Source organism: Camelus ferus, chromosome 2 (assembly GCF_009834535.1).
Source record: "Camelus ferus isolate YT-003-E chromosome 2, BCGSAC_Cfer_1.0, whole genome shotgun sequence".
NCBI lineage: Eukaryota > Metazoa > Chordata > Mammalia > Artiodactyla > Camelidae > Camelus > Camelus ferus.
The window spans coordinates 14308839-14334203 of record NC_045697.1 but is presented as its reverse complement, the minus strand read 5'-3'; the positions used below and the strand labels follow the sequence as shown (position 1 = coordinate 14334203).

Genomic DNA, 25365 nt, shown 5'->3' with positions numbered 1-25365 from the left:
TCAGAGCATGAGCCACGACCTATATGATGGTCGTGACAAGGTGTGGTCTCTTGTCCTTCTCTGCCTCCTCCTACACTGTTCCTTCCCTCATCTCCTTGCAGCCGCCGTGGCCCCTTGCCCTTCCTCCAACACACCATTCCTGTTGCCACCTCTGGTCCTTTGAACTTGTCATTCCCTCTGCCTGGATTTTCTTCTCCCAATTACCCATCCCAATATCTCAGCACCTCTGTTTTATTCAAAGGCCACCTTCTCCATGAGGCTTTCTCTGGCCACCCTGTCTTAAACAGCAGCTTCTTAAACGTTCCCCGTGTGTTTTATATTTCTCTCCAGCACTCAAGAACATCTAAGAATATATATTTGACTTTATTTTTGTAGTTGCTTCCTGTCTCTTTTCCCATCAGAACGTCACCTCCAAGGGAACATAAGGTTTTGTCTGTTCTGTTCACAGCTGTATCCGCAGGTCGTGGACTGGGGACTGACAAACAGTCACACTGGATAGATACTACTGCATAAGTGAGGGAATGTGTGCCGAGTGACGGCCACTGCAAGATGGAATAATGCCTAGGAAAGGCATTTTGAATGTATACGACATTTAAATATTGTTTCATACAAAAATTAGATTCTCTTTTGGTTTTAGATATGTCAGTAGGTTGAAGACAGTTTCATGCTTGGATTATTAAAAGAGAAAATTCACTTACCAGGGCCTTTTCAAAGCCTTAGATTAGGATTCTGAGAAAACACAGGGTGACCCATTATTGCATGAATTTGGATATATCACGGCTGACAACCCCGCCCCCACATCTCATTACTAACAGCCCCGCAGACAGATATAGGTCATAGGACCTGAAGCCAGGATTGTAATGGGTCCATTGTCTGCATTAATAGAGAATTTAGAATGTCAGTTGATTAACACATATTTCGAAATTATTTTAAAAAACACAGAATTTTTAAAATGGTATTTACTATAAACTAAATGTCTGCCAACCCACTGATAGGCATTAATATCAAAGCACTTAGCACAAATGGAAATCTTTTAGTTATTTTTTGATGAGCTCAAATGAAATGAAAGTCATTACATGCTACAAATTGGATACAACTCCACATTAAAATTTTATCTTTATTTGAAAAATAACGTGTCAACATTAGAGAACATCCACTGAGGCGCAGTCCTTTGCAAAGGATTCTTGTTACAAAGTCCAAAGGGATTTGAAGAAAAATCACTTTTGCACCCTTAAAAAGTCTTTGATTATTCATGTTAATTGAATGCATCAATCTAAAAGCACCCGGCATCACTGAAGGAAATGAAATATTTTAAAGAATGATGACTTGCAATTTTAAAAATTAATATCCTGCATGCAAATTGTATCTTGCAGCGCTGCTAGAAAAGACAAAATGTCCCAAGGAAGAGCACGGTCTGGGACGGCAGGCAGACCCGTGTGAGGGCCGTCCTCAGGCTTCTGTGGAGTCATTTATTTAGGCTGATGGTGTGAAAGCAACAGATTTCTCTCGTTATGAGTCATAACAATGATGGGTCCATAAATCACAATGTCTCACCATTTCCTCCAGAAAGACGCTTTGTCTCAGCTCCGGGCTCTCCTGCAGTTTGCACCGTCAGGCTCTTTAGTTTTCCCCGCTGCTTAGCGAGATGGTTTCCCAAGCACAGCTTGTTCGGTGTTCGGGACGCCAGCACAGCTGGACTGAGCAGAAGCTTCCTGTCTGGCGGGGATGAAGCGCACCCTGTTATAAAACAAGGCAGGAGGAAATGCGCCTTACCTGTGTCATTACAGCCACGCTCTTCAAAGCCACGTTCAGGGGAAGCCTTAGCGTAGACGCACTTAGCTCACTAGGCATTTAAAGATCATGACAATTGCAGTTCCCTGGGCTACTCATGCTTGTGTTGTAGGAATTTTGCACTTACTTTGACTCTACAAGGCACCTGATAAACAGCTATTGAAGGAATGAATGAATGAGCTTCAGTCTGAAGAATCTAGGTCAACAAATATTAATTGAACAGCTACTGAGTGCAAGGCATTTGAGGCTCTTAGATGAGCTCTGTGGAAATGATGGTTTACATTTTTTTTTTCCCAAGTAACTCTGTTCACTGAATGTCCTTCTCATCCTCAGACAACATTTTCAGGGTGATTTATAGAGGACACACTGAACAGAAACTACTACTCATGTACATGGCCCGTCTTACTGTAGCAACAGTGCCACGAATTGTACACTCAGATGCATTAAGCTAATTCTGTACCTCGTGCTTGAATTCAAGTGAGAGTAGGGGATTCGTGGTGGGAAGAAAGAAATCAACCACATTGATTTCAGTCCACACACTTGGAACATGATAATCAAGTATATTTGTTCAAATATTCTGAAATGTATGTGTATCAATGGGCTTTTAAACCAAGGGGTTAGTTGGTATCATCACTGTGGTCTGGAAATAATTGGGTTAAGGACACTGGACTGAGTCAGGAGCCCTGACTTTATGGATAGACTCTGCCACCACCAAGGTCTGTGACTCAAATGGTTTATTTCTCTGGGCCTCAGGTTGTTCCTTTGTAAAATGTGGAACAAAAGAATTCTCACGTTTTCTTTCTAGTGTAACATCCTTTATTTCTGAGAGTTAATGTTAGAATGTCTTCATTTCATTCACGACCCTACCAGTAACTAACTAGGTGACCTTGGCTGTGTCATTAACAGTACCTACATCCATTTTCCACCTTTCTTAAATGTATGAGTAAATAGCTAAATGGTATCCAAGATCCTTTCTTATCCTAAGACTCTATAAATTTTGTCCCCCAAATGTAAAATTTCAACATTTAATTTTCAGCTTCACAAGTAAAATGATAAAAAACTGAAAAAAAAAATCATGTGCAACTCAGCAACTATTTTTGTTATATGTATGGAATTGTGGTCAAAGAAGACTGTCAGGTCATATGGGGAGAAAAGTCATTGCTATGTCATTTGTGCCCTGAACTGTACTGAAATCTAGAATCCAGGATGTCAGTTATTCATCCTTCTCACCAATATTTACTGAGTCAGAGGAGCGCAGTCAGATGAAATCAGACCATAGACATTTGTGTGGGCGGTTTCCCGTCCCCTCGCTCACCTCTGTGCCCAGTCGGGCGCTTCCAGTGCCTTAGCTCCCTCCTCTCCCCCCAGCAAAGCTAGCAGCATCATTCTCCTTCTTTAAAACGCTTTTACTGTCTCCAAATCCAAACTCCGTCAGAACCTCGATGCCACTTGTGCCATAATTATACCAGTCTTCACTAGGCCAGAAGTGCCATTAAATCAGAACTTCAGCCACTTAGATACACAATAGAAGTTTTACACGAAACTGAAACATTTTCAGGTGAAATATATTAAGTCTGTGAAAAATTCAGTCCCATTTCTTTAAGGTGGTTGAGAGAAGAGTGGCTTGTCTCTGAAAGAATCGTAACGATAGTTAATTTAGTGAACATCTGGGGTGTGCCTAGGACTATTCAAGGAACTTTATATAAATTAGCTCATTTAATCTCTTTATGGTGACTCTATGAAATACGTATTCTCATCGTTTTGTAGATGGGGACATTGAGTCACAGGGAGGTGACCCAGCTTGCCCAAGGTCACACAGTTAGTGTTTGGTGGAGCTGAGACTCAAATTCAGGCGGTCTGACTCCACCGCACTGTTAGCAGCCTCTCTCTGGCGGGTACATCTAGGCTGGAAAACTGACTTCACGGTCCAGGGAAACTGCCGAGGTACAACTTAAAGAGGAACGAGAAGTCCTCAGTGCCGTATTCGGGCAAATCTTGAGAGTGTGCGTCCCGAGTGTCAAGCTTGAGAGCAGCCCCGCCTGAGAAGAATGGTAATTATTGTATGCCCACGTTATCCTGTGTTTTCAGTTTTTAAAAATTTGTCAACATCATTTGTTCTGAGCCATCACTCGTGGTGAGTTCTGCTTGCTAAGGTAAAGGCACTTACCCTGCTTGTATAAATAAAGTAACAAGGGGCCTGCTTAATGAAGCTTGTTTTAAAATAAGCAAAGTCCTTTTATTTTTCTCCCCCGAAAATAAGTTCAACATGCCATCTGTCAACTCATTTCTTCCTAGGGCACTAAGCAGTTCAGGAAGTCTGTGTTAAAGTACTGTTGAGAGCAAACCAACTTTGTAAATAAAAAAATAGGCTGACAGTTCTTGATAATTCTATCATGGAACTTCCCAACAACCGCAGTGAGTGGATCGCAATTAAAATCCTGGTTCCATCCTTCAGAGGGCTACGCAACCCACAACACTAGATGGACATCCACTCTGCATGCGATGTTTTTACATATTATTTGGGCCCAACTGTGGTGCCCGTTTGGTTCATTGACAACAATGATATTAATTCATACTTTTTAAAAATAAGTTGGTTCCTCATAGCATATTTAAAGGTAAGAGGTGAAAGAAAACGCTACCGCCATTTTGAAAAACTGAGTGTACAGTTTACCCCGTGAAGCTTATGGCATCAACGGTGTTAACCATTGGGGTTCACCCCATGCAGGAGCAACCGTCCACACATAGGCTGCGGATGCTCGAGAGCTGGGAGAGAAGTTTGTATGACCTCTGACCTCCCTTATTTGGGGAGAGCAGTTCTCTACTCCCACTGCTATGACCTAGCTTCTTGACAGCCTTCAAAAAGGAATTCAAGAAGTAAAAGGCGAACAGAAGTTTTGTTAAATCCCAGTAAAAACAAAGGTTAAAAGTTATAAAATAGAAACAGGCGAGATTTTAAACAGAAGATAAAAGTCTGGAGCCAATAAATGAAAAGGTTACAATTCTTTTCAATATAAAAAAGGTTAAGGTAAAAGGCTAAAACCCGTGAGATGAAACATTTAAAATAATCAAATTTGCTCAAGGGTCAAGCAAAGGAGCTCTTAAAAATTAAAACCACGCGGTAAGAAAACAATAAGAACAAATATATGCTTTTGAAATAAAGGGCAGAAAGCTCAGAGATTAGGGAGACAAAGGAGAAAAAAGAAAAGAGGAAGGAAAGAAAAATTAGAGGGAAACTGAAGCAAACTCAGAGGAAGTGTAGGACTTCAGGGAGCTTCAGTGGCATTAGGCAGGACCGTGAGCTGTGGAACAAGAGTGCTGTCCAAAACCGCCCCATTGCTCAGAGACTTGAATCCCACCCAGGACCCAGGCAAAGCACGACTTCCCCGCTACTTGCAACTGGGAAACATTAGGACTACACAGTCCTCTACTAACATGGCCTCAGAAACTTGCCAAGTCACCCACCTCTGGCCCCACTTCATCAGACAATCCTACTGGCTATGGGCTAACCTGCCTTTTTGGTCAGGAAGACCCAAGTTTTGTCCCACTCTACCCCTTATGGACTGTGTGATTTTAGGCGAGTTTCTCAACCTCTCTGAGTCCCAATATCCTTATCTGAGTTGCAAAAGTAATGAACAAATTAATAATAATACCACCAATAAAGCTAATAATAGCAATACCAATAATAGCAATTTATCAGTATTGCATTATTCATATTTTTATTATTTTCTTTCTCCTAGAGATAGTCCCTGCAAAGTACCAAGCAATTTCCAGATGTGTGTCCCTTAATCCCCACACCCACCTATAGTAACATTGCTCATCCCTGTGTCAGTAACAGCACCCAAGACTCCCACGTGTTCAGAGCATTTCCAGCTAGACTCAGCGAATAGCTGTCACCAGTGGCCTCTGTAGGCAGCTCACACCTGTGACCCTCAGGTGACAGTCCCCTGCTGAGAGCAGGTGGGCAGCGGGGAGGAAAGCACAAGTCAGGGGAGACAGAGTGCCTTTCCCTGGGTAGAAAGAGGCTTGGACATGCTATACACGTCTTCTGTAGGATGTTGAAATGCTAACCTACCATTATTTCCTTTTCAACATTTCAGACTCTACAACATACGCACATTTTCTGTTCAATGCATTTGATACGGACCACAATGGAGCTGTGAGTTTTGAGGTAAGTCTTAGCCTTTTTTTTTTTTAAATATGCTTTGATTTTAGACATGCTGAAAGGGATTTAGCACTTCGATTCTATAAATTAACTATTTTAGATACCTCATATAAGTGGAATAATCCAGAATTTGTCTTTTTGTGATGGCTTATTTCATTTAGCATAACATCCTCAAGGTTCATCCTTATCAAATATTGCAGAATTTGATTTTTTTAAGGCTGAAAAGCATCCCACTATATGTATATATCACATTTTCCTTACCCATTCATCTATTCACGAACATTCAGGTTGTTTTCACATCTTGGCTATTGCAAATAGAGCTGCGATGAACAGGGGACGATTAATATCTCCTCGAGAGCCTGACTGCAATTCTTTTGGACAGATATCCTGATGTGGCATTGTTGGATCATATAATAGACATATTTTTAATTTTTTGAAGAGCCTCTATATTGTTTTCCTTGGCGGTTGCACCATTTTACATTCTCACCAGCTGTGTGCAAGTGTTGCAATTTCTCTACATTCTCATTAACACTTGTTATCTTTTGTCTTTTTGAGAATAGCCATCCTGAAAATTGTGAGGCAGTATCTTCTTGTGGTTTTGATTTGCACTGACCTGATGATCAGTGATGCTGAGCATTTTTCATATACATTTTGGTTATTTGTATATCTTCTTCAAAGAAATGTCTCTTCAAGTCCTCAGCCCATTTTTTTTTTTATTAAGGTTGTTTTGGTTTTTTTAAAGTATTGAATTATAGGAGTTTCTTATATATATTTTGGAGATAACCTTTTATCAGATACACAGTTTCCAAATATTTTCTCCCATTCTATAGGTTCTTTTTACTGTGTCGATTGTTTCTTTTGCTGTACAGAAGCTTTTTGGTTGGTTGTAATTCCACTTACTTTGATGTAATTCCGCTTGTTTATGTTTTTGTTATTGTTTTTGCTGTCAACGTTTTTGGTGTTGTATCTGTGAAATCTTTGCCAAGATTAATGTCATGAAGTTTTTCCCCTGTTTACTTCTAGGAGTTTTATGGTTTCAGGCCTCATGTTTAAGTCTTTAACCCATTTTTAATTTATAATTGTGTATGTTATGATGCAGGGATCCGATTTCATTCTTTTGTGGTAGATAGGCAGTTTTCTCTTCCCCATTGTGTGTCTGTGGCACCCTTCTTGAAGACCAGTTGACTGTATATGCATGGATATATTTCTGAACTCCCTATTCTAGTCTATTGGCGTATATGTCTCTTTATGCCAGTGCCACACTGTTTTGATTACTATAGCTTTGTAATATATTTTGAAATTTAATGCCTCCAACTTTGTTTTTTTCTCTAGGTTAATTTGGGTATTTGTAGTCTTTTGTGGTTCCACATGCATTGTAGAATTGTTTTTTTCTACTTCTGTGAAGAATTCCATTGAGATTTTGATAGGAATTCCATTGAATCTGCAAATAGCTTTGGGTAGTATGGACGTTTTAACAATAGTAAGGTTTCCAGCCCATGAACTTTCCGCTTGTTTGTGTCTTCCTTAATCTTTTTATCAGTGTTTTCTAGTTTTATATAAGAAATTGTATGTACAAGTCTTTCACCTCCTAGTTAAGTTTATTCCTAAGTATATCATTCTGTTCTTTTTGGTGCTATTGCAACTGGGATTGCTTTTCTCATTTCCTTTTCAGATAGCTCATTGTTGGTGTAAAAATGTGCACTGACTTTTGTATATTGATTTTGTGTCTTGCAACTTTGCTGAATTTGTTCATTAGTTCTAGGAGCCTTTGGGGGGAGTTGTTTTTTTTTTTATTTTCTATATATAAGATGATGTCATTTGATTTATTTTACTTGTCTAATTTTTCTGTCTAAGACTTCCAGGACTATGATGAATGGAAGAGGCAAGAGTGGGCATTCTTGTCTTGCTCCTAAAGTGAAAGAGGGAAAGCTTTCAGTTTTTGTCCAGTGAGCATGATGTTAGCTGTGACCTTTCATACATGGCCTTTATTATGCTGAGGTGCTTTCCTTCTATTCCTAGTCTGTTGACAGTATTTATCATGAAGGGATATTGAACTTTGTCATGTACTTTTTCTGCATCTTTTGAGATGATCATGTGATTTGCATCCTTACTTCCATCAGTGTGGTATATCGCATTTCATCTGTTGATCCAGCTTTTCATCTTAGGGATACATTCACTTGGTCACGGCGTATGATCCTCGTAACGTGCTGTTGGATTTGGTTTGCGAGTGTTTTATTGAGGACATTTGCATCTGTGTTTATCAGGAATATCGGCCTATAGTTTTCTTTTCTTGTGATATCTTTGGCTGGCTTTGGCACCAGGGTAATGCTGGCCTCATCTGGAAGTATTCCTGCCTCTTCAATTTTTTGGAAGAGTTTGAAAAGGATAGTGTTAGTGTTAGTTCCTTAAACATTTGGCAGAATTCACCGGTGAAGCCATCGGGTGCTGGGATTTTCTTTGTTAGGAGTTTTTTGATGACTGATTCAATCTCCTTGTTATTGGTCTGTTCAGACTTCATATTTCTTCATGATTCAGTCTTGGTAAGTTGTGTGTATCTAGGAATTTATCTAATTTTTTTAGGTTATCCTAAAAATTCTGTCTGTCTGTATCTATCTGTATATCTCTATATACATCATAGATAGATAGATAGATAGATAGATAGATAGATAGATAGATAGATAGATAGTTATCTAAAAATTTATCTATATCTATCTGTTGGTACAGAATTTTTCCTAATAGTCTCTTATATTTTTGTGTCATCAGTTACAAGATCCCTTTCAGTTCTGATTTATTTCATTATTTGAGTCTTCTCTCTTTTTCTCTTAGTCTAGCTAAGGATTTGTTAGCTTTGTTTTATCTTTTCAAAACACTAACTTCTAGCTTCATTGATCTTTTCCTGTTGTTTTCCTATTCTCTGTTTTATTTCTGTGCTAGTCTTTATTATTCCCTTTCTTCTTCTAAGTTTTGTTTGTAATTTTTCTGTCTCTTTGAGGTGTGAAGCTACACTGTTTATTTGAGATATTTCTTCATTTTAAGTGCAGACATTTATTATTATAGACTTCTCTTTCAGGACTGCTTGATAATTTTTGAGGAGGGAAAATGAAAAGCCTGAGTATGGTTCCTTTCCCTCATTGTATTGTCAAGAAGCTGCTTTTATCTTTCAAAAGATGTGCAAATTACAACACACATTTAGTTTGCTTTCTAGTTCTTCAAATCTGTTTATACAAGGAAATTACAGTTTCCCAACTTCAGAACAGCAATCCCAGAAGGCAAACAACTTAATTAATATTTACTGGCAGCTACTGTGGGCCTGTTAGTGTGGTAGGCCCTGGAAATACCAAGCTAAGAAAGTAAAAACCCTGCCCTTGAAGGCCCAGGAAGTGAGAGAGACAAGAAATTAAATATAATAAAATGCTATATTCACCACTCTGACAATTTTATAAGGAAATCCCTTTTCAAATTATGTCCTTTAAGTGATTTGCATTTAATTTTATTCGTAAACTACTAAATATGAGCATCAATGGGAAAAAAGTGTCCTGAATATTCCTGTAGCTCAATATATTATTTATAATAAAATAACATTTTTAAAGTATTTTATATACATTATATTTATTTGCATGTTATATATTATTTTATATGCATTATATGTACTTTATTTATATTATATGGGTAGAATATATAACTCATCCATTTGCTTATATTCTGAATGGCAGTGCTTGGTTTCTATGGAATAGAATTGTCCATTATTTTACTCTGTAATTAATTCTGGTTTGTCTCATTAATATATGTGTTATTTTGTGATTTATAATAAGAAATATATGTTTTTAAAAGTGGGTATCTATTTGGTTTTAGTCCCCAGTTTCTGACAAAGAGCTCCTAAAACCCTGGGTTTTAAGAAGAGAGCACCACGGTGTCTTTTATGTTAATGAGGTGACTTTTGAACCTCCACTTGAGCTGGGGGCTGGTTGCTAGGAGAACCCACCCCTTGATTAGAGGGTTGGTACTTTCAGTCCCACCTCCCTGATCACCTGGGAAGGGAGAGCAGCTGGAGATTGAGTTCAATCACCAATGACCGATTATTTAATTAATCATGCCTGTGGGATGAAGCTTCCTTAAAAGCCCAAAAGTACAGGCGTTCCCAGTTGGTGAACACCTGGAGATCTGCGGAGAGCAGTGTGTTCGGAGAGGGTGTGGAAGTTCAAGCCCTTTCCTCAAGCCTTGCCAAATGCATCTCTTCCACCCAGAAGCTCCTGAAGTATATCCTTTTATAAAAAACCAGCGATCTAGTAAGTAAATGTTTCTCTGAGTTCTGTGAGCTGCTCTAGCAAATAGAACCCAAGAAGGGTGAATTATCTTTTCCTTTGAAATAACACACACAGGCAGGGAGGTGGTGGAAGCCTGGGGGAAGGGAGTCCTCCAGACCCCTAAACACGCCAGTTCCTCTTTTGCAGTCCTTTCACGGGGTTCCCCAAGGACTCGGAAGGAGTAGAGAGGGGGGTCCCACAATTATCCTAAGCTCAGAATCCAACTACAAAGTGCAGAACGTACAGGGTGGGAGTGCTGTATGCTTGGATCAGTTGGGATGGATGGCTGTCTGCTCCTCCCGGTAGAAGCAGGTTTGTCAGGAACCTCTTATCTGTAGCCCATTGGTCAGAAGCACAGGTGACAACCTAAAATTGCAATTATCATCTGAAGTTGGGGGCTGGGTGGGGGTGCAGTCATGTAGGGCTGAGCCCTTAACCTGTAGGATCCAGCTCTATCTCCAGGTAGAAAGTATCAGAATTAAGTTAAATTGTAAGACATACATCTAGTGTCGGAGATTACTTGGTGGTGTGAGGAAATTCACCCCCTCCACACACACTGAAATTGGATGCAGAATCGTTGCTATGTATAACAGAAACCAAGTAATTTAGGGGAAATGCGTTTGGGGATTAGGAGAGGGTGCGGCTTACACATGAGCAGGAATTTCAGGGAGGGCCATGATAAAGGAAAGCAGATGATGGAATGGGATCAACAAAGAAGGTACTGGCGGGGCTGGCAGCCTGCCTGTGGTCTTGATGAACTAGGTCTGAAGGACAAGCAGGAGCTGGTCAAGAGAATACGGCTCAGGATGCGAAGCAGTGGGGAGTGAGGCAGGGGCCTGGGAATGAACAGAAAGCATTTGTAAATCACGTAGAAGATGAAACACAGAAGGGGAGGGTGGCAGGCAGGCTGGGTCAGGAGGCCAAGGGTAGATCCTGACACACCTGGGGCAGGAGGCTGAGGAGGCTGGGTTATCTTGCAGGAGGTGAGGAGTCCTTGAATTTTCAGCAGGAAGGTAAGGTATCAGGGCTGTTTCTAGAACAAGAAGTCCGACAGGCAGCTCTTTATTCCAAGAGCCCAGATGGGAGCCGATGTCGGCCTGAGCCACAGGTAAGGCCCTGGAGGGGAGATGGAGGAGACAAGTTCAAGGGATATTAAAATTAAATTGGTTGATTTACATTTCAATGCTTCCCCGAGTCAGGATGACAAAAGGGACCTGCAGCCTTCTGAGAGGTCACTCAGTCAGTGTGCCTGGGGTAGAGTGCCCAGGGCAGCGAAGTGCCTCCTCACACGTACTAGGTGCTCACTAAAATGAAGGCTACCAAAAATGCAGATTCTGGGCCAGCAAACTCAACGTGTCATCTCATAACTTAACCAAGAAATACCACCGAGAAGAGTAGCAGCTGGCAGGGGCTGACAGAAGGTGAGGACCAAGATGCTGGCAGTAGTGAAGGCAAGGTTTTCCCCGATGTGGGAGCAGCAGTGAGTCGGGGAAGACGTGAGGTTGTCAGGGGTACCAGCCTCCTGTAACGTTTCTTCCGCTTTGGCTGCCAATGATCACCCCCAGGCAGCATCGTATTAGCGTTTGCCACACTTTACCAGCAAGACTAATTCCAGCACAGCCTTAGTTTAGCTGTAACATAGAAGTCAGAAGTTCCAGTTCATCTGATGAAATCTTTCACAGCTAGTTTGCTGAGAATGAGTAAGACAAGGATTTACTAGTGATTTCATTACTTGAAATTACTCACATATCAGAAATGTACCATCAGTTACCTATAGCACATTGTATTCAATTTCACATGTAAATTTAGTCTGATGTCAATGATATGGGGCCATGCATAATGTTGCTATTATAATATTTATGTTAAATTCCAGTAATTGTGATGAATGCTGATTATAATTTGGGAAATGAATTGTAATGGCTACGTACTATAAGCATGTGTTAGTAACATGTCTTTTTCTTTAAAAGACAAACTAATGGCTAAATTAATAAATGTTAAATCAAAATTTAAAACTAGGCTGTCGTAGTTATTGTTCTAAATTGATTAGTTACCTGAAAAGTCTCTAGAAAATAGAAATTGGATAACGAACATATTTTGAGTGGCGATAGCACCCTGGGAGAGACCCTCCTGATTCTAAGATAAAGGGAAATAGAAATTTCCCACTTAATTTGCTGAAGCCCAAAAGATAGAATGGATAAGACAGGAGGGGCCCTGGACACAGATGTGTCTAGATCTGAATCCTCTTTGCCACCAAGTGGCTGTGAGATCCTGGGCTGAGCGTTTCAACCCTCTGGGCTTGGTGTTTGTCTCTGTAAAACATCAGCCTGCAAAGCTCCTTCCCGGGGTAACGGAAGGATGGAAAAACGTGTCAGTTAAGGGCTTGGCTGAGCACCTGGCACCAAATGTGTGCTTAATACTTGTTCGATGTTAACCATAGTAGTTACTGCAAGGGAGATTTTTCTAATGAGTCCAATTAATAATGACATGATCTTATTACACAGTGATCTCATAACATTGAACACATTCAAGCACAGGCCAGATGTTTGCTTTGTCTGCAAGGCTGTGAAAGACAGTTCTGCATATGATTATTAAACAAGCGCTTATTATGTAGTTACACAATAAGTCACTGTACTCAGGGTGTGAAAATAACATTGACAATTGTAATAACTGTGCACACTAATACCAGCTGACCCTTGTTCGGCACTCATTATGAATCCAACATCGTGCTGAGTGAATTACAGATAGTAACTTATTTAAATTTCCACAAGTATGATTGTCATCTTTTTAGCAGATGAGGAAAGAGATTCACAGAGAAGTTAAGCAACCTACCAAAAGTCACACAGCTAGAAAGTAGGAGAGCCAGGCTTCAAACCCCACACAGCCTGGTGCAGGATTCATCTCTTAGCAACTGTGTCATTCTGCCTATAAGGCACATGTAGGTCCCCAGTCCTTCATTTGAAATCCTCTGAGCAAACTGAGTTTGTCATTGAGAGTCTTGCAGATTTTAGAAACACAATGCTGTGCATAGGCTGTGCATACTTAATGTCTCCAGCCGGGTCTGCAGTACGCTGTCATCAAGTGTGTAACGTGTGCAGCAAAGCCATGATAAACAGTGAACGTGGCAGAGAGAGCTGCTGACCTGTGTCCCTGCACTCTGCTTTGTGATCACATGACGAGGTCGTGTTCCCAGCCTCTCCGGCAGCTCAGTGGGGCCAGGACTGAGTTTTTACCAAGGGTGATGAGCAGAAGTGACCACACCTCCTTCCATTTTCTTCCCGCCACTGGAGGCTGTGAGTTACATATTTCAGTCTGCCTCACAGCGTAGTGGGAGGAGCCGGGTCTCTGAACGACTGCATGGAACAGGGCCCCACCCCTACTCGTATTTCACCACGTGTGAGTGATAAATGCACTGACACTGTGTCAAGCTACTGTGATTTGGAAGTATTAATATAGCTTTTAATGTCTTCTGACTAATATGATTGATAGATAGCGTATAATAGGTGATCAATGATAGTGATGGTAGGCTCCAGCTATCTTACTCTATAGATAGGATTATCTATCACAGAGGTGATAGAGATTCCAACAGTTTCATGCCAGTTCAGTTCAGGTTTTGGCATCTAGTGAGTTTTGGCTCCACAATTCGCCACCTCCCCTGGCTTTCCAGTAAAGGGTTTTCTCCTTCAGTTTACAAAAGTGTTTCTGGATGGGGGTGGTGCGTTGCAGATAAGAAATAAAGGACCTGTATCACTTGCCACGTGTCAGAGATGAGGAATCCCAAACCTAGAGTGGCTACGTGACTTGGCCAGTCATCCAGTTAGTAAATGGCAGACCCAGCTCCACCTAAGTCTCTAAACTTACATTTTTTGTTTTTTTTAATAGACAACTTTTTAGAGCACTTTCAGGTTTACAGCAGAATTAAGCAGAAAATACAGAGTTCACACACAGCCTTCCCCACCCACACATATACACTCCCCTACTGTCAACATCCCTCCTCAGTGTGGCATATTTGGTACAATCAATGAACCAACATGGGCACATTATTATCAACCAAAGTCCATAGTTTATGCTAGGGTTCACTCTTGATGTTGTACATTCTATGGGTTTCGACAAATGCATAATTCCATGTAGCCGCCACTGTAGTATCATTCAGAATAATTTCGTTGCCCTAAACATCCCTTGTGCTCCATCTATTCATTCCTCCCTCCCTCTCCCCAAACCCCTGGAAACCACGATCTTTTTATTGTTTCTGTAGCTGTGTCTTTTCCAGAATGTCATTTGGTTGGAATCATATGGTTTGTAGCCTTTTCAAACTGGCTTCTTTCATTTAGTAATATGTCTTTTTTGGCAATTATAAATAATGGTGCTGTTAATAGCAAGGTGTATGTATCTTTGAATTAATTTTTATTTTGTGGTTGGCTTTATTCTTTAGATCATTGTGAAAATTTAAAAAGCTAAAGCTCAAAACGTTCTTAGAAACAATGAACAGTACATATATGTAAATTTAAAAATATATGTGCAGTGAAAAAAAAATGAACTATCAAGCCATGAAAGACATGGAAGAAACTTAAAACTTACAGTTTTAACCAGAGGGCATCAGACTTTTCTGTAAAGGACCAAACCATAAATATTTTTGGCTTTGCATGCCATACAGTCTTTGTTCTACCAACTCAGTTCTGCCGTTGTAGACAGAAGCTACCACAGACAAATCCTAAGTAAATGAGCATGGCTGTGTTCCAATGCATCTTTATTAACAAAAGCAGGCGGTGGGCCACATTTCACCCTGGACCATAGTTTTCCAGCTCCTATTCTTAAGCCTCACAGCAGACTACCTCCTGCAGAGGGAGACACTGAGGCATAGTGTCTGTTGGAAGGTGTCTTAAGATGGCTTTCTATGATTTGATGACAGTATTATCACCAATGGTTACAATTACCACTCAGTAATTCATCTTACCCACTGATTAAACACACAGTTGTTGGCAGCAAGAGCAACCCTGAGCCTTTACCACCATTCCAACGGTTACCTTTTCTAGAATATTACCACCATCAGGGCAATGCTTACCTCTGAGTGTGTCCCAAGTGGCAAGTTTGTTTGAATTATTGAGGCTGAGTTAGAATGTGTTTTTCCTTGGGAACAACTCTGGAATAGCTGTCCCCGCTTACTACAGCTAACTGATGACTTGACACCCGGGCTACCGCAGTCCAGAGTTTCAAGAAAACTCCATTCCCTGACAACTCAGTCATTACAGAATGAAATGTGAGTGGCATCCCCTGGAGGCATTATGAAACCCCCAAATAATCTCTTTGTCATTCACAGTAATGAGAAAAAAATGTTTTTTCTCCCTAAATATCAGTTACAGTTATGGGAAAACTTTCTTTCTAGGCTGTCATTTTAGCACGTTAGAGAGAGATTTTCTTTTGAGCTGTTAGACAGCAAGGGAGCTGTTTAGGCAATGTCACCAATAGTATAGAATTCCCATCTTGTCAGATTTATTAAATCATTAAGTTTTATTTTTATATCCCTCAACACACACACACACACACACACACACACACACACACACACACACATCCAGTACACGTAATTCTGTTCTTCTTGTCTAGTGCCCGTTCTAGGGAGCTTTTCTCTTTTTGGAAATAAAGGGGAAAGTAGCTTAGATGTCTTTTCATTCCATTCGTTCATTGAACAAATATTTTTTGAGCACTACTCCCTGCCAAACACTCTTCAAGTTGCAGGGGGGTACAACAGTGAACAAAAGACACACATTTTGGTCCTCATGGAGCTGACATTCATTCTCCCATTTTCATTACTAACTTTTTAGAATCCAGCAATTCTCCCCATAAAGGTTCTTGAACCTGTGCCTCACCCATGCATTTCTGTTGATTCCCAAGGTACAGGGCCACGATGCGTGGTGTCCCGGGTTTCGCTCGGCACCCTGTCATTCTGGCCTGCTCCCTCCCTGTAGTCTTGCTATTGGGTATCCAGCTCCTCCAGCCACAGATGCCCTTGCCTACAGTCCTGTGGCCCCAGGGGAAACAGACTTTCAGTCTTCCATAGCATACACTGAAATATTTAATGAAAGTTGCAGAAGGTTATTACAAAACAGACAAGAGAAACAGACAAGAGAAAAAGCATCCAATCAACTGCTCCAACAGTCTAAAGGTCAGGTCCCTCTTTTTTTTTTTTTAATAAACCTTTTATTTTAGACCAGTTTTACATTTACAGAAAAATTGCAAAGAGACTACTGAAAGTTCCCATATACGTCACACCCAGTTTCTACTATGAGCACCATGCATTCACATGGTAAACGCGTTACAATTAACGAACTAATGTTGATACACTGTGATTAACTGAAGCCCATGCTTTATTCAGATTTTCTTAGCTTTTACCTGATTCCTTTTCTCTGTCCTAGGACTCTGTGTAGGACACTACATTACATTTATTCATATCTCCTTAGGCTCCTCTTGGCTATGACAGTTTCTCAAATTGTCCTTGTGTTTGATGACCTTTGCAGTTTTAAGGAGTTTTGGTCAGGTGTTTTGTAGAAAGTTGCACAGTTGGGAATTGTCTGATGTTTTTTTCTCATGATTAGACTGGGGATATGTGTTTTGAGGAGGAAGACCACTGGGGTAAGGTACCAGAGTTTATCACATACCAAGATGATTTATGACGGCTGACGTAGACCTTGATCACCTGGCTGAAGTAGTCCTGGGCATTTCTTTACTGTCAAGTTTCTCTTTCTTTTCCTTCTTTCCAAACCATACTCTTTGGAAGGAAGTTATGCACAGACCACGTGTACAGATTGGGAGTTATGCTCTACCTGCACTGAGGGTGGACGATCCACATAGTTGATTGGATCTGTCTCTTCTCCTCCATTTATGGACGTATTCCATCAGTTATTTATATCAGTGTGGACTAACTGACATCTATTTTATATTTTGAGTTACAGTTCAACATCTTACCTTGTTGCTCAAATTGTTCCAGCTTGGCCATTGGAAGCTCTTCCGGTTGGCGTCAACACAACTACATCATTGGCGTTGTTTTTTGTTTATTTCTTTGTTTCTTTGATCACTTCCTTACTTTTGGGCACTACAAGACGTTCCAGTCTTTTCTTATACCCTTCTTGCCCCTGGTCCTAGAACTAGTCAGTCTCCTCTTGTAACACTGCAGTCTCCACAGGAGCACTGGCAATCTCTCCTCGTCTGAAAGAACACATGCTTGTGAGTCAGACTGTTCAGTCCAGACTCTGCCACTCCTCGCTGGGACAGCTGGGGGCAAGTTCCCAATCTCTCTGCGCTTGAGTTTCCTCAGCGTAAAATGGAAATAATAATGATAAGATACCTCACAAGCCTGCTATAAGATTAAATGATGGATCTAAAGAGTTCAGAAGATTATCTGGCACATTTAATATGCTCGATAATTTTAGTGATCCTGGTTCACATCTGGTCAGTCTCAGAGAACTGACATCAGTATCTCTCTGTCTCTGTCTCTCGCTCCTTTGTCTCTGTTTCAGTGTTCCAGGTTAGCTAACTGTTGGGGTTCTCCTTCAGCTGATCTTTTATTGTCATGTTCATAGTCGCACGTATATTCACATACTGACTCACTTTCTCTTCTTAAAAGCTAAGGCTACTTTCTAGTTCATTTATGCAGTCATTTCACAGCAAGAATTATGAATTCCTGGCACCTCCAAATGTTCTACAAGTGTTATTAGTAAGTTATTGAATCGCAATCACTAAGAGTCACTGCTTCATTTCACCTTACAGTTGTGTCCTGTGGGATCAGAAAAGAGGTGTAGCGTGTGTTTGTATCAGGCTGTTCCGTGTAACCACAGCCCAGTGCTTCAGTTCTAGGTAAAATGAGAGCCCAGGCTTTGAGCCAGAGATCTGGGCTGTTTCCAGCTCTGATGCTTACTGGCTGTATCCCTTAGCTCAATCAAATATTTTCTCTGAGCCTCCATCTTTAATATAAAGATGACAATACCTGTTCCCTATGGTTGTGTGAGACTGACATAAAATAATGCCTAGAAATTGCCTAATACTGGGCCCTACACACTTCTCAATAAACTGTCAAAATTACTACTATTAAATGAAGTTAAAGGAAATGGTTTGATCTCACTGAAGGCCATTAAAAATTAACGAATTTTAAAATAAAAATCACAAATATAAATACCCAGAGGGTAAGGAGAGACAGAAGAAAAAGGTGGGTCACTCCAGATAGGTAGGCAGCAGGTTTAATAAACCAGGGAACTCCCATAGGAGGCTTGTCTTGGGCAGCCCTGAGATGAGTATACCTCCACCCGCCCACCAAAATCTTAAAAGTGTGCACAGAGGCCTGACCTGGGTTCAGTCATGCACGCTGTCAGATGGTCTCGATAACACATGCTCTCGCAAGGCTGGGTCCTCGATGCAGCTCCTAGGGTGGGAATGGTGGGTAGGATGGATGATCCAAGGTCGGGGGAAGGGGTAAGACCCTCCGATTGCCTGGGTCCTGCCTGAGGTCATGTCCTCTCGATGACCGCCTCCCACACAGGAGAACAGATGTTCCCGGCACAGTACCCAGCACTAAGGCACCAGGTAAAGGTTTGGTAGATAGATAAAGCTCACTACAGAACAGGGCTGGGTTATTATCAAGTTAAATCTCTATGCCTTTTTCCTTCTTTTGCCTTTATCATAAGACATTAGAAACCAGAATTCAGTATGGGTCCCCACTTACCATTTTTGTACATTGGGGAACAGTTGTAACCCTTCATAGACAAAAGTAAGGTAATGATGCAAAATATTCTTTAGAGCTGTTTATTTTTATTTTAAGCCTTGTAACTCCCGCCTGACATACTTCAATTACCATTCAGAAAAATGTAGAGCAGAAACTTGAACAAGATACCTGGCATCTTTCATTCTCCTTTCACACAGATAAGGGATTGTTTCTGTTTTGAAATAACTATTTATTCACATCATCTTGCAGGATGGTATATTAAAAGAGAGGGGGGTGCTCAAGGTTCATAGCTATCTTTCAGTGTATGTAGTTTCAGGATATACAGTGTTTAAGAGGAAGATGTGAATCGGATGTCAGCTTGTGAATCAGGGTACTTTTGTTCACAAATAATAGATAATCATATGCTAACTAACAAAAACAATATGATAACTGTATTGGCTCAGAGGAACAGGAAGTCCAGAGATAGGGCTGGCTCCAGGCCAGGGTGGCTAAGGGTGCGCTCCCTCCTGGTTGCAAGATGCCAGCACCTGACTGTTCCAGGCTTGATCGTTCATGTCAGCAAGGAAGGAAGAGAATCCCTGTCACACGGTTCCTAGCAGAAGTCCTGAAAAATCACTCAGGTGGCCTGCGTGCAGTTAGGGGCCGACCACGGATGCAACCGCCTTGACCAAAGGGACAAAACTGGCTTCCTGACTTTGCCCCAGTCACAGCTCTGTCACTGGAGCACAGATGGAGTGGGCTTCACAGAACTGGATGAAGCACCAGATGGAAACTAGGGGCCTACTAGGGAGGCAAACGACAAAAAGTCCACACGTGAGTTTACAAGTGCGGTCTTCTAAACGTCTCATTCTTGCACTGGTCTGTTCTGCTTGGTGATGGGGCCAAAGCCAGTGATGATTCTTGCAGGACAGTGGCTCTCAAAGTGGGATCCCTGGACCAGCAGTGTCAGCATCTCCTTGGAATTTGTAAATTCTTGGGCCCCACCCCAGACCTAATGAATCAGAAACGCTGGGGGTGGTGCCCAGCAAGCTGTTTTAGCAAGCCCTCCAGGTGATTCTGCGGCAAGCTAAATTTTGAGAACCGAGGCTGTAAGCGTGCCTTCAAAGATCTTGTATCCAGTCCCCCTTTTCAGCTAAGGGCATGTAACTATGACTTTGTGGTTTGAAGCAACAAGTCAGGTTTATATCAATAACCATCAGCCTCATCTGGCCTTTCAGAATTGCCTATCAATCTTTCTCTGATATGCCTAGTTTCCCATGTTCTGCAGGGATTATTTTATTCATGCCTTCCTAAAAAGCCAAAGCTTATAGTTTGCAAGTTTAGTATTGCACAACTCCAAAGAGTGTCATTACGTCTTTTTTTTTTTTTTCAATTGAAGTATAGTTCATTTACAATGTTGTGTTAGTTTCTGGTGTACAGCATAGTGATTCAGATATATATATATATATATATATATATATATATATATATACACACACACAAATACATATACATTTTTTTCTTAGCTACAATGAGGCATCACCTCACACCAGTAAGAATAAGCATCATTAAAAAGTCCACAAATGATAAATTCCAGTGTGGGTGTAGAAGGATCATAAACTGACTTTTCCATTGTCTTAGAGTTATATATATAACTCTCTCTATATATAATTTTTATATTCTTTTTCACTGTATGTTATTAAAAACCATTGAATATAATTTCCTGTGCTATACAGTAGGACCTTGTTACTTATCTATCATATAATAGTTTGTATTTGCTAATCTCAACTCCTAGTTTATCCTGACCCACTGCCCTTTCCCCTTTGGTAACCATAAGTTTGTTTTCCATGTCTGTGAGTCTGTTTCTGTTTTGTAAAAAAGTTCATTTGTGTCATTTTTTTATATTCCACATATAAGTGATAAGTTGTATTTGTCTTTGTCTGACTTCACTTAGTATGATAATCTCTAGGTCCATCCATGTTGCTGCAAATGGGATTATTCTTTTTTATGGCGAAGTAGTATTCCATTGTATATATAGCACAACTTCTTTATCCAGTTATCTGTCGATGGGCATTTATGCTGTTTCCATGTTTTGGCTATTGTAACTAGTGCTGCTATGAACAATGGGGTGCATGTATCTTTTCAAATTAGCGTTCCCTCCAGATATATGCCCAGGAGTGGGGTTGCTGGATCATATGGTAACTCTATTTTTAGTTTTTTAAGGAATCTCCATACTGGAGATTTCATAGTGGTTGCACCAAATTACATTCCCACCACCAACATAGGAGGGTTCCCTTTCCTCCACACCCTCTCCAGCTTTATCATTTGTGGAATTTTTGATGGACATTCTGACTGGTGTGAGGTGATACTTCGTTGTAGTTTTGATTTGCATTTCTGATAATTAGCAATATTGAGCATCTTTTCATGTGCCTATTGGCCATTTGTATGTCTTCACTGGAGAATTGTCTGTTTAGGTCTTCTGCCCATCTTTTGACTGAGTTGCTCAGGGATTTTTTGGTGATTGAGTTGTGTGAGCTGTTTGTATATCCTTGCAATTAGGCTTTTGTCAGTCACACTGTTTGCAAATATTTTCTCCCAGTCCACAGGTTGTCTTCCCATTTTGTTTATAGTTTCCTTTGCTGTGCAAAAAAAACATGTTTAATCAGTCCCCATTTGTTTATTTTTGTTTTTATTTCTATTGCCTTGGTAGACATTGCCTAGGAAAACATTGCTATGATTTATGTCAGCAAATGTCTTGCCTATGTTTTCTTCTAGGAAATTTATGATGTCCAGAAGGTTATAACCTTTGCTTCCATCATCTGAGAGAGAATTTCATTAGAGTGTGTGTTTTACTTCTTTTTAGAAATGCCATATCAAATTGTATTTTTATTTCTTTTTAGGATTTCATCAAGGGTCTTTCTATTTTGCTTCGGGGGACAGTACAAGAAAAACTCAACTGGGCATTTAATTTGTATGACATAAATAAAGACGGCTACATCACTAAAGAAGTAAGAAATGCCTCACCAACACAGCTATCCTCCAGACCATTCCCAGTTTTTAACTTCAAAGTGTCAAACAATTGCAACTATGTTTAAAAATCACTGGGGAAGTCTGAAGTATTTTGTGTGGTGGTGGAGAAAGTCTGATGAAAATTTTGGAATGGGTAGAAATAGTTTATGGCTAATCTGCAAAATAAATATAAAACATGGAAGGATTACATCCGGATTTCCTAATAGCATTTTAACAAACACTGTACATGGAATAAAGCACTCAGAATCAGATAGGAAGAAAATATATCCAAACCGTGTTTGGATGTAGAATATTTGGCCTGTAACCCTTTTTTTCTCCCATGTAACATGGTCCATATGGAAACAGACACAATTTTTAAATCGTGTGGATTAAGTCGTGACTTGTGTTGTGTGGGAACTGGCCTGATGCAATGGTGGGGCCCCAAATGCACTTCCAGACAAGCTGTCTAAGAAAGAAAGCTCACAGACCAAATTCAGATGTTCATATCAAATGGTTAATTAAACTAATTTAAAACACACCAATAAGCAGGGTGGGGAGGGACGAGGTAAGATAACCACTTTAGGACGGAGTGAAGGTAGGGCTGCAGGACCACACTACCTGAACCCAGATGTGGTTCAGTGTCCATGTGTCCTCTCTTTCTCTCTGCTTTCTCACTTTCTCCAGAGTTGAGTTTTGGGCAAGAGGCTCCTCAAATAAAACGTATCTTCGGCCAATGACATAAACTTGCTCTATTGAAGACACGGGGACAAGTGTACCTGACTGCAGCTTTACTGTGACAATTAACCTGATCAGTGGCCATGGGTTTTATCTGTGTTTCTTAATCAGAGGACACATGGGGCCAGAATGGGTCTCACCAGTGGGTGGCCAAGTTAAGACTTGATGGGTATTAAGTCTTCATGTATCCTAAGCATATCCTGGGTAGTCAGTGCCTCTTATATATTTGGTAAATAATAGACACTTAGTACTCAGGTGCCTCTAGAATATTAGGTGCCTCTTGGTCCTTTCATTGTTTTCTATCCCTTTCTGTGTTTAACATAAACTTGCTGTTCTAATCATTTTTACCCAGTTCAGTTCATGAATTCTATGTCAAAAAAACTTCTATACTTCTATTCTTACTCAAAACGTCTTAAAAGATTCCACCTATAATTTACAAACTACAAACAGCTTGATCATTTAAAATGAAACTGAATACTCTCAGAAGTAATGTATATTACATCCATATTACCATCTTAATCCAGACTCTTATGTAGGAACTTCAATATGAAGAAAACAAGTGTAAACAATATATCTGAATGTCTAAGTAACTAGGCAGTATTTTCACTAAGATTGAAAATTACAAATCAAAATTAGATTTTGTTTTAATAAAAAAATTAAAATTTCAGAGTGTTTCCAGGGTCATAATATTTTGACTAATCTACATGTGTGACATTAAAGAAGCCATGGTAGGAAAAAAAAACAATGAAAATCCTAATGAGCTTTGAGACTTAGTTTTAGCATAAGTCTTATGATGTGGCATTTATTCTCAATACATGGAAATTGATCAACTTATAAAGTATGTAATAACTCAATAAACCAAAGCTAGCCTATGTGAAGTCTGTGGAAGTCCAAATATTAAACCAGAGTGTTTCTTTCCTGATCATGTTAATATGTGGGAATTTATTTAATTCTGAAACCAAAATTAGAAGTGATTCTTACATTCTGATTCTGCTGCTTTTAAGGTATAAGGCCATTGGCTTTTCCTCTGGGAAGACCAAAAGGCATTTAATGAAGAATCAAAGAAAAAATTAAAAATTTGAAATTAAGTCAGAATAATCTGTCAAAGTATCTCAGAGTGGTTTCTTCACACGTTGCATGTGCCTCACGTGAGTGCCTTTTGCTTTTCAGGAAATGCTTGACATAATGAAAGCAATCTATGATATGATGGGTAAATGCACCTATCCTGTCCTCAAAGAAGATGCTCCCAGACAACATGTGGAAACATTTTTCCAGGTAGAAACGCAACAGACATCAGAGAGGGAGTGAAATTGAGATCGAATTTCCCGATGTTTCAGAGCATCATGAGAATTCAAAAGAATGGAAAGGAAAATAATTTTTACTAAAAGAGGCAAAACTATAGAACATACACTATCATACTAATTTAGCAATTTTGGGTTTGAATTTATCATAATATTGATAACTCCACTTACTGAATGTTACTCATGTCCTGGATACACCACCAAGCAATTCTGTGTCTCACGTGTTTTTTGGTGTTTTCATTCATTTCTCACAAGACCCTATGAGGTTATTTATAAATCCTCATTAGCCCCATCTTACAGATGAGAAAACCAAGGCTCTGAAAGTTTCAGTAAGTTGCCTGAACTCTGTTGTAGCTGGAGGGCAGGATTGTACCCAAGGCTGAGTGACCCTCAACCTGCATCCTATTCTGTTGAAAAGGCAACAGCTTCTAATCAGTCAGCCACAGTTCTTGTCACTGAGAAACTACCAGTTTTTTTTTTTTTTTTTTGTGCTCTGAAGCAGGTCCTCCCCATAAAACAAGCAGCCGGGCTTTCTTTCCCTCAGCTTCAGCTCGCTCAGGTCAGGTGCGAGGGTATCAAGGGGTAAGTCTGAGGAAAGGTTTTTGTTCTTTTCTTCCTGAACAGAAAATGGACAAGAATAAAGATGGAGTGGTCACCATAGATGAATTCATCGAAAGCTGCCAAAAAGTAAGTAATGACAATAAAGGAGCCATCCCTTTGCTTTCTTAACGACTCAACTTGAGTCCTGCCAGCCAGCCACCATGAACTGAGCGAAGGGCAGAGATCACCTGCCTAAGATCACCACTCTGGAAACAGTTCATTCAATTAATTCACATTTACAGGGTGCCCCCCCAGACGAAGGCAGGCAAGGAGGGAAGCCCTGGAGAAATGAAGGTTGCACGTGTGTTTTAGCTCCCCAGATCTTTTAGAGAGTATTCATCACTGAGGATAAAACATGAGCGATTCGTATTGTTCTGTCCTCAAAACTAGCACATAACATGTATCGTGTCTGTTATATCCTCCAGAGATTGAGAATTTCAGTACAGCCAAGTGTGCATCACTGGCCACACATACCCGACTTTTAAGAGAAACATCATTACTTCAACGTTTGTGGACAGGATGTATTTTTTGGCTGAACCAGTAACGGTCTTCAGTCACAAAATTAAAAAGCAGAAAATTCTCCCGGGGAAAAATCCACGTAGTTCTCCACCCTCCGGTGGGAGGCCAGTACTCGCACACCTAGAAGTGGTGGACTTGATGTGTGGGTGGAACCACAATTAAGCATTTTCAAAGTCATTACGGGGACTAAGAAGCTTGCCGGTGTTTAGCTTTTCTCATCATTTTCACATTGATGTATTTTTCCTTTCCTGATGC

At 40.3% G+C, this 25365-nt stretch overlaps 1 protein-coding gene across 6 annotated transcripts in view; it reads left to right on the top strand.

Moving 5' to 3' along the window:
- Positions 1 to 25365, top strand: part of KCNIP4 (potassium voltage-gated channel interacting protein 4) — an 813618-nt gene that overhangs the window by 785815 nt on the left and 2438 nt on the right. For all 6 annotated transcript variants that reach the window (XM_006184702.1, XM_032494781.1, XM_032494786.1 and 3 more), the window contains exons 4-7: positions 5889 to 5959; positions 21847 to 21954; positions 23861 to 23965; positions 24616 to 24678. In XM_006184702.1, coding sequence (XP_006184764.1) covers positions 5889 to 5959; positions 21847 to 21954; positions 23861 to 23965; positions 24616 to 24678 — 347 coding nt within the window. The remainder of the gene's footprint in view (positions 1 to 5888; positions 5960 to 21846; positions 21955 to 23860; positions 23966 to 24615; positions 24679 to 25365) is intronic.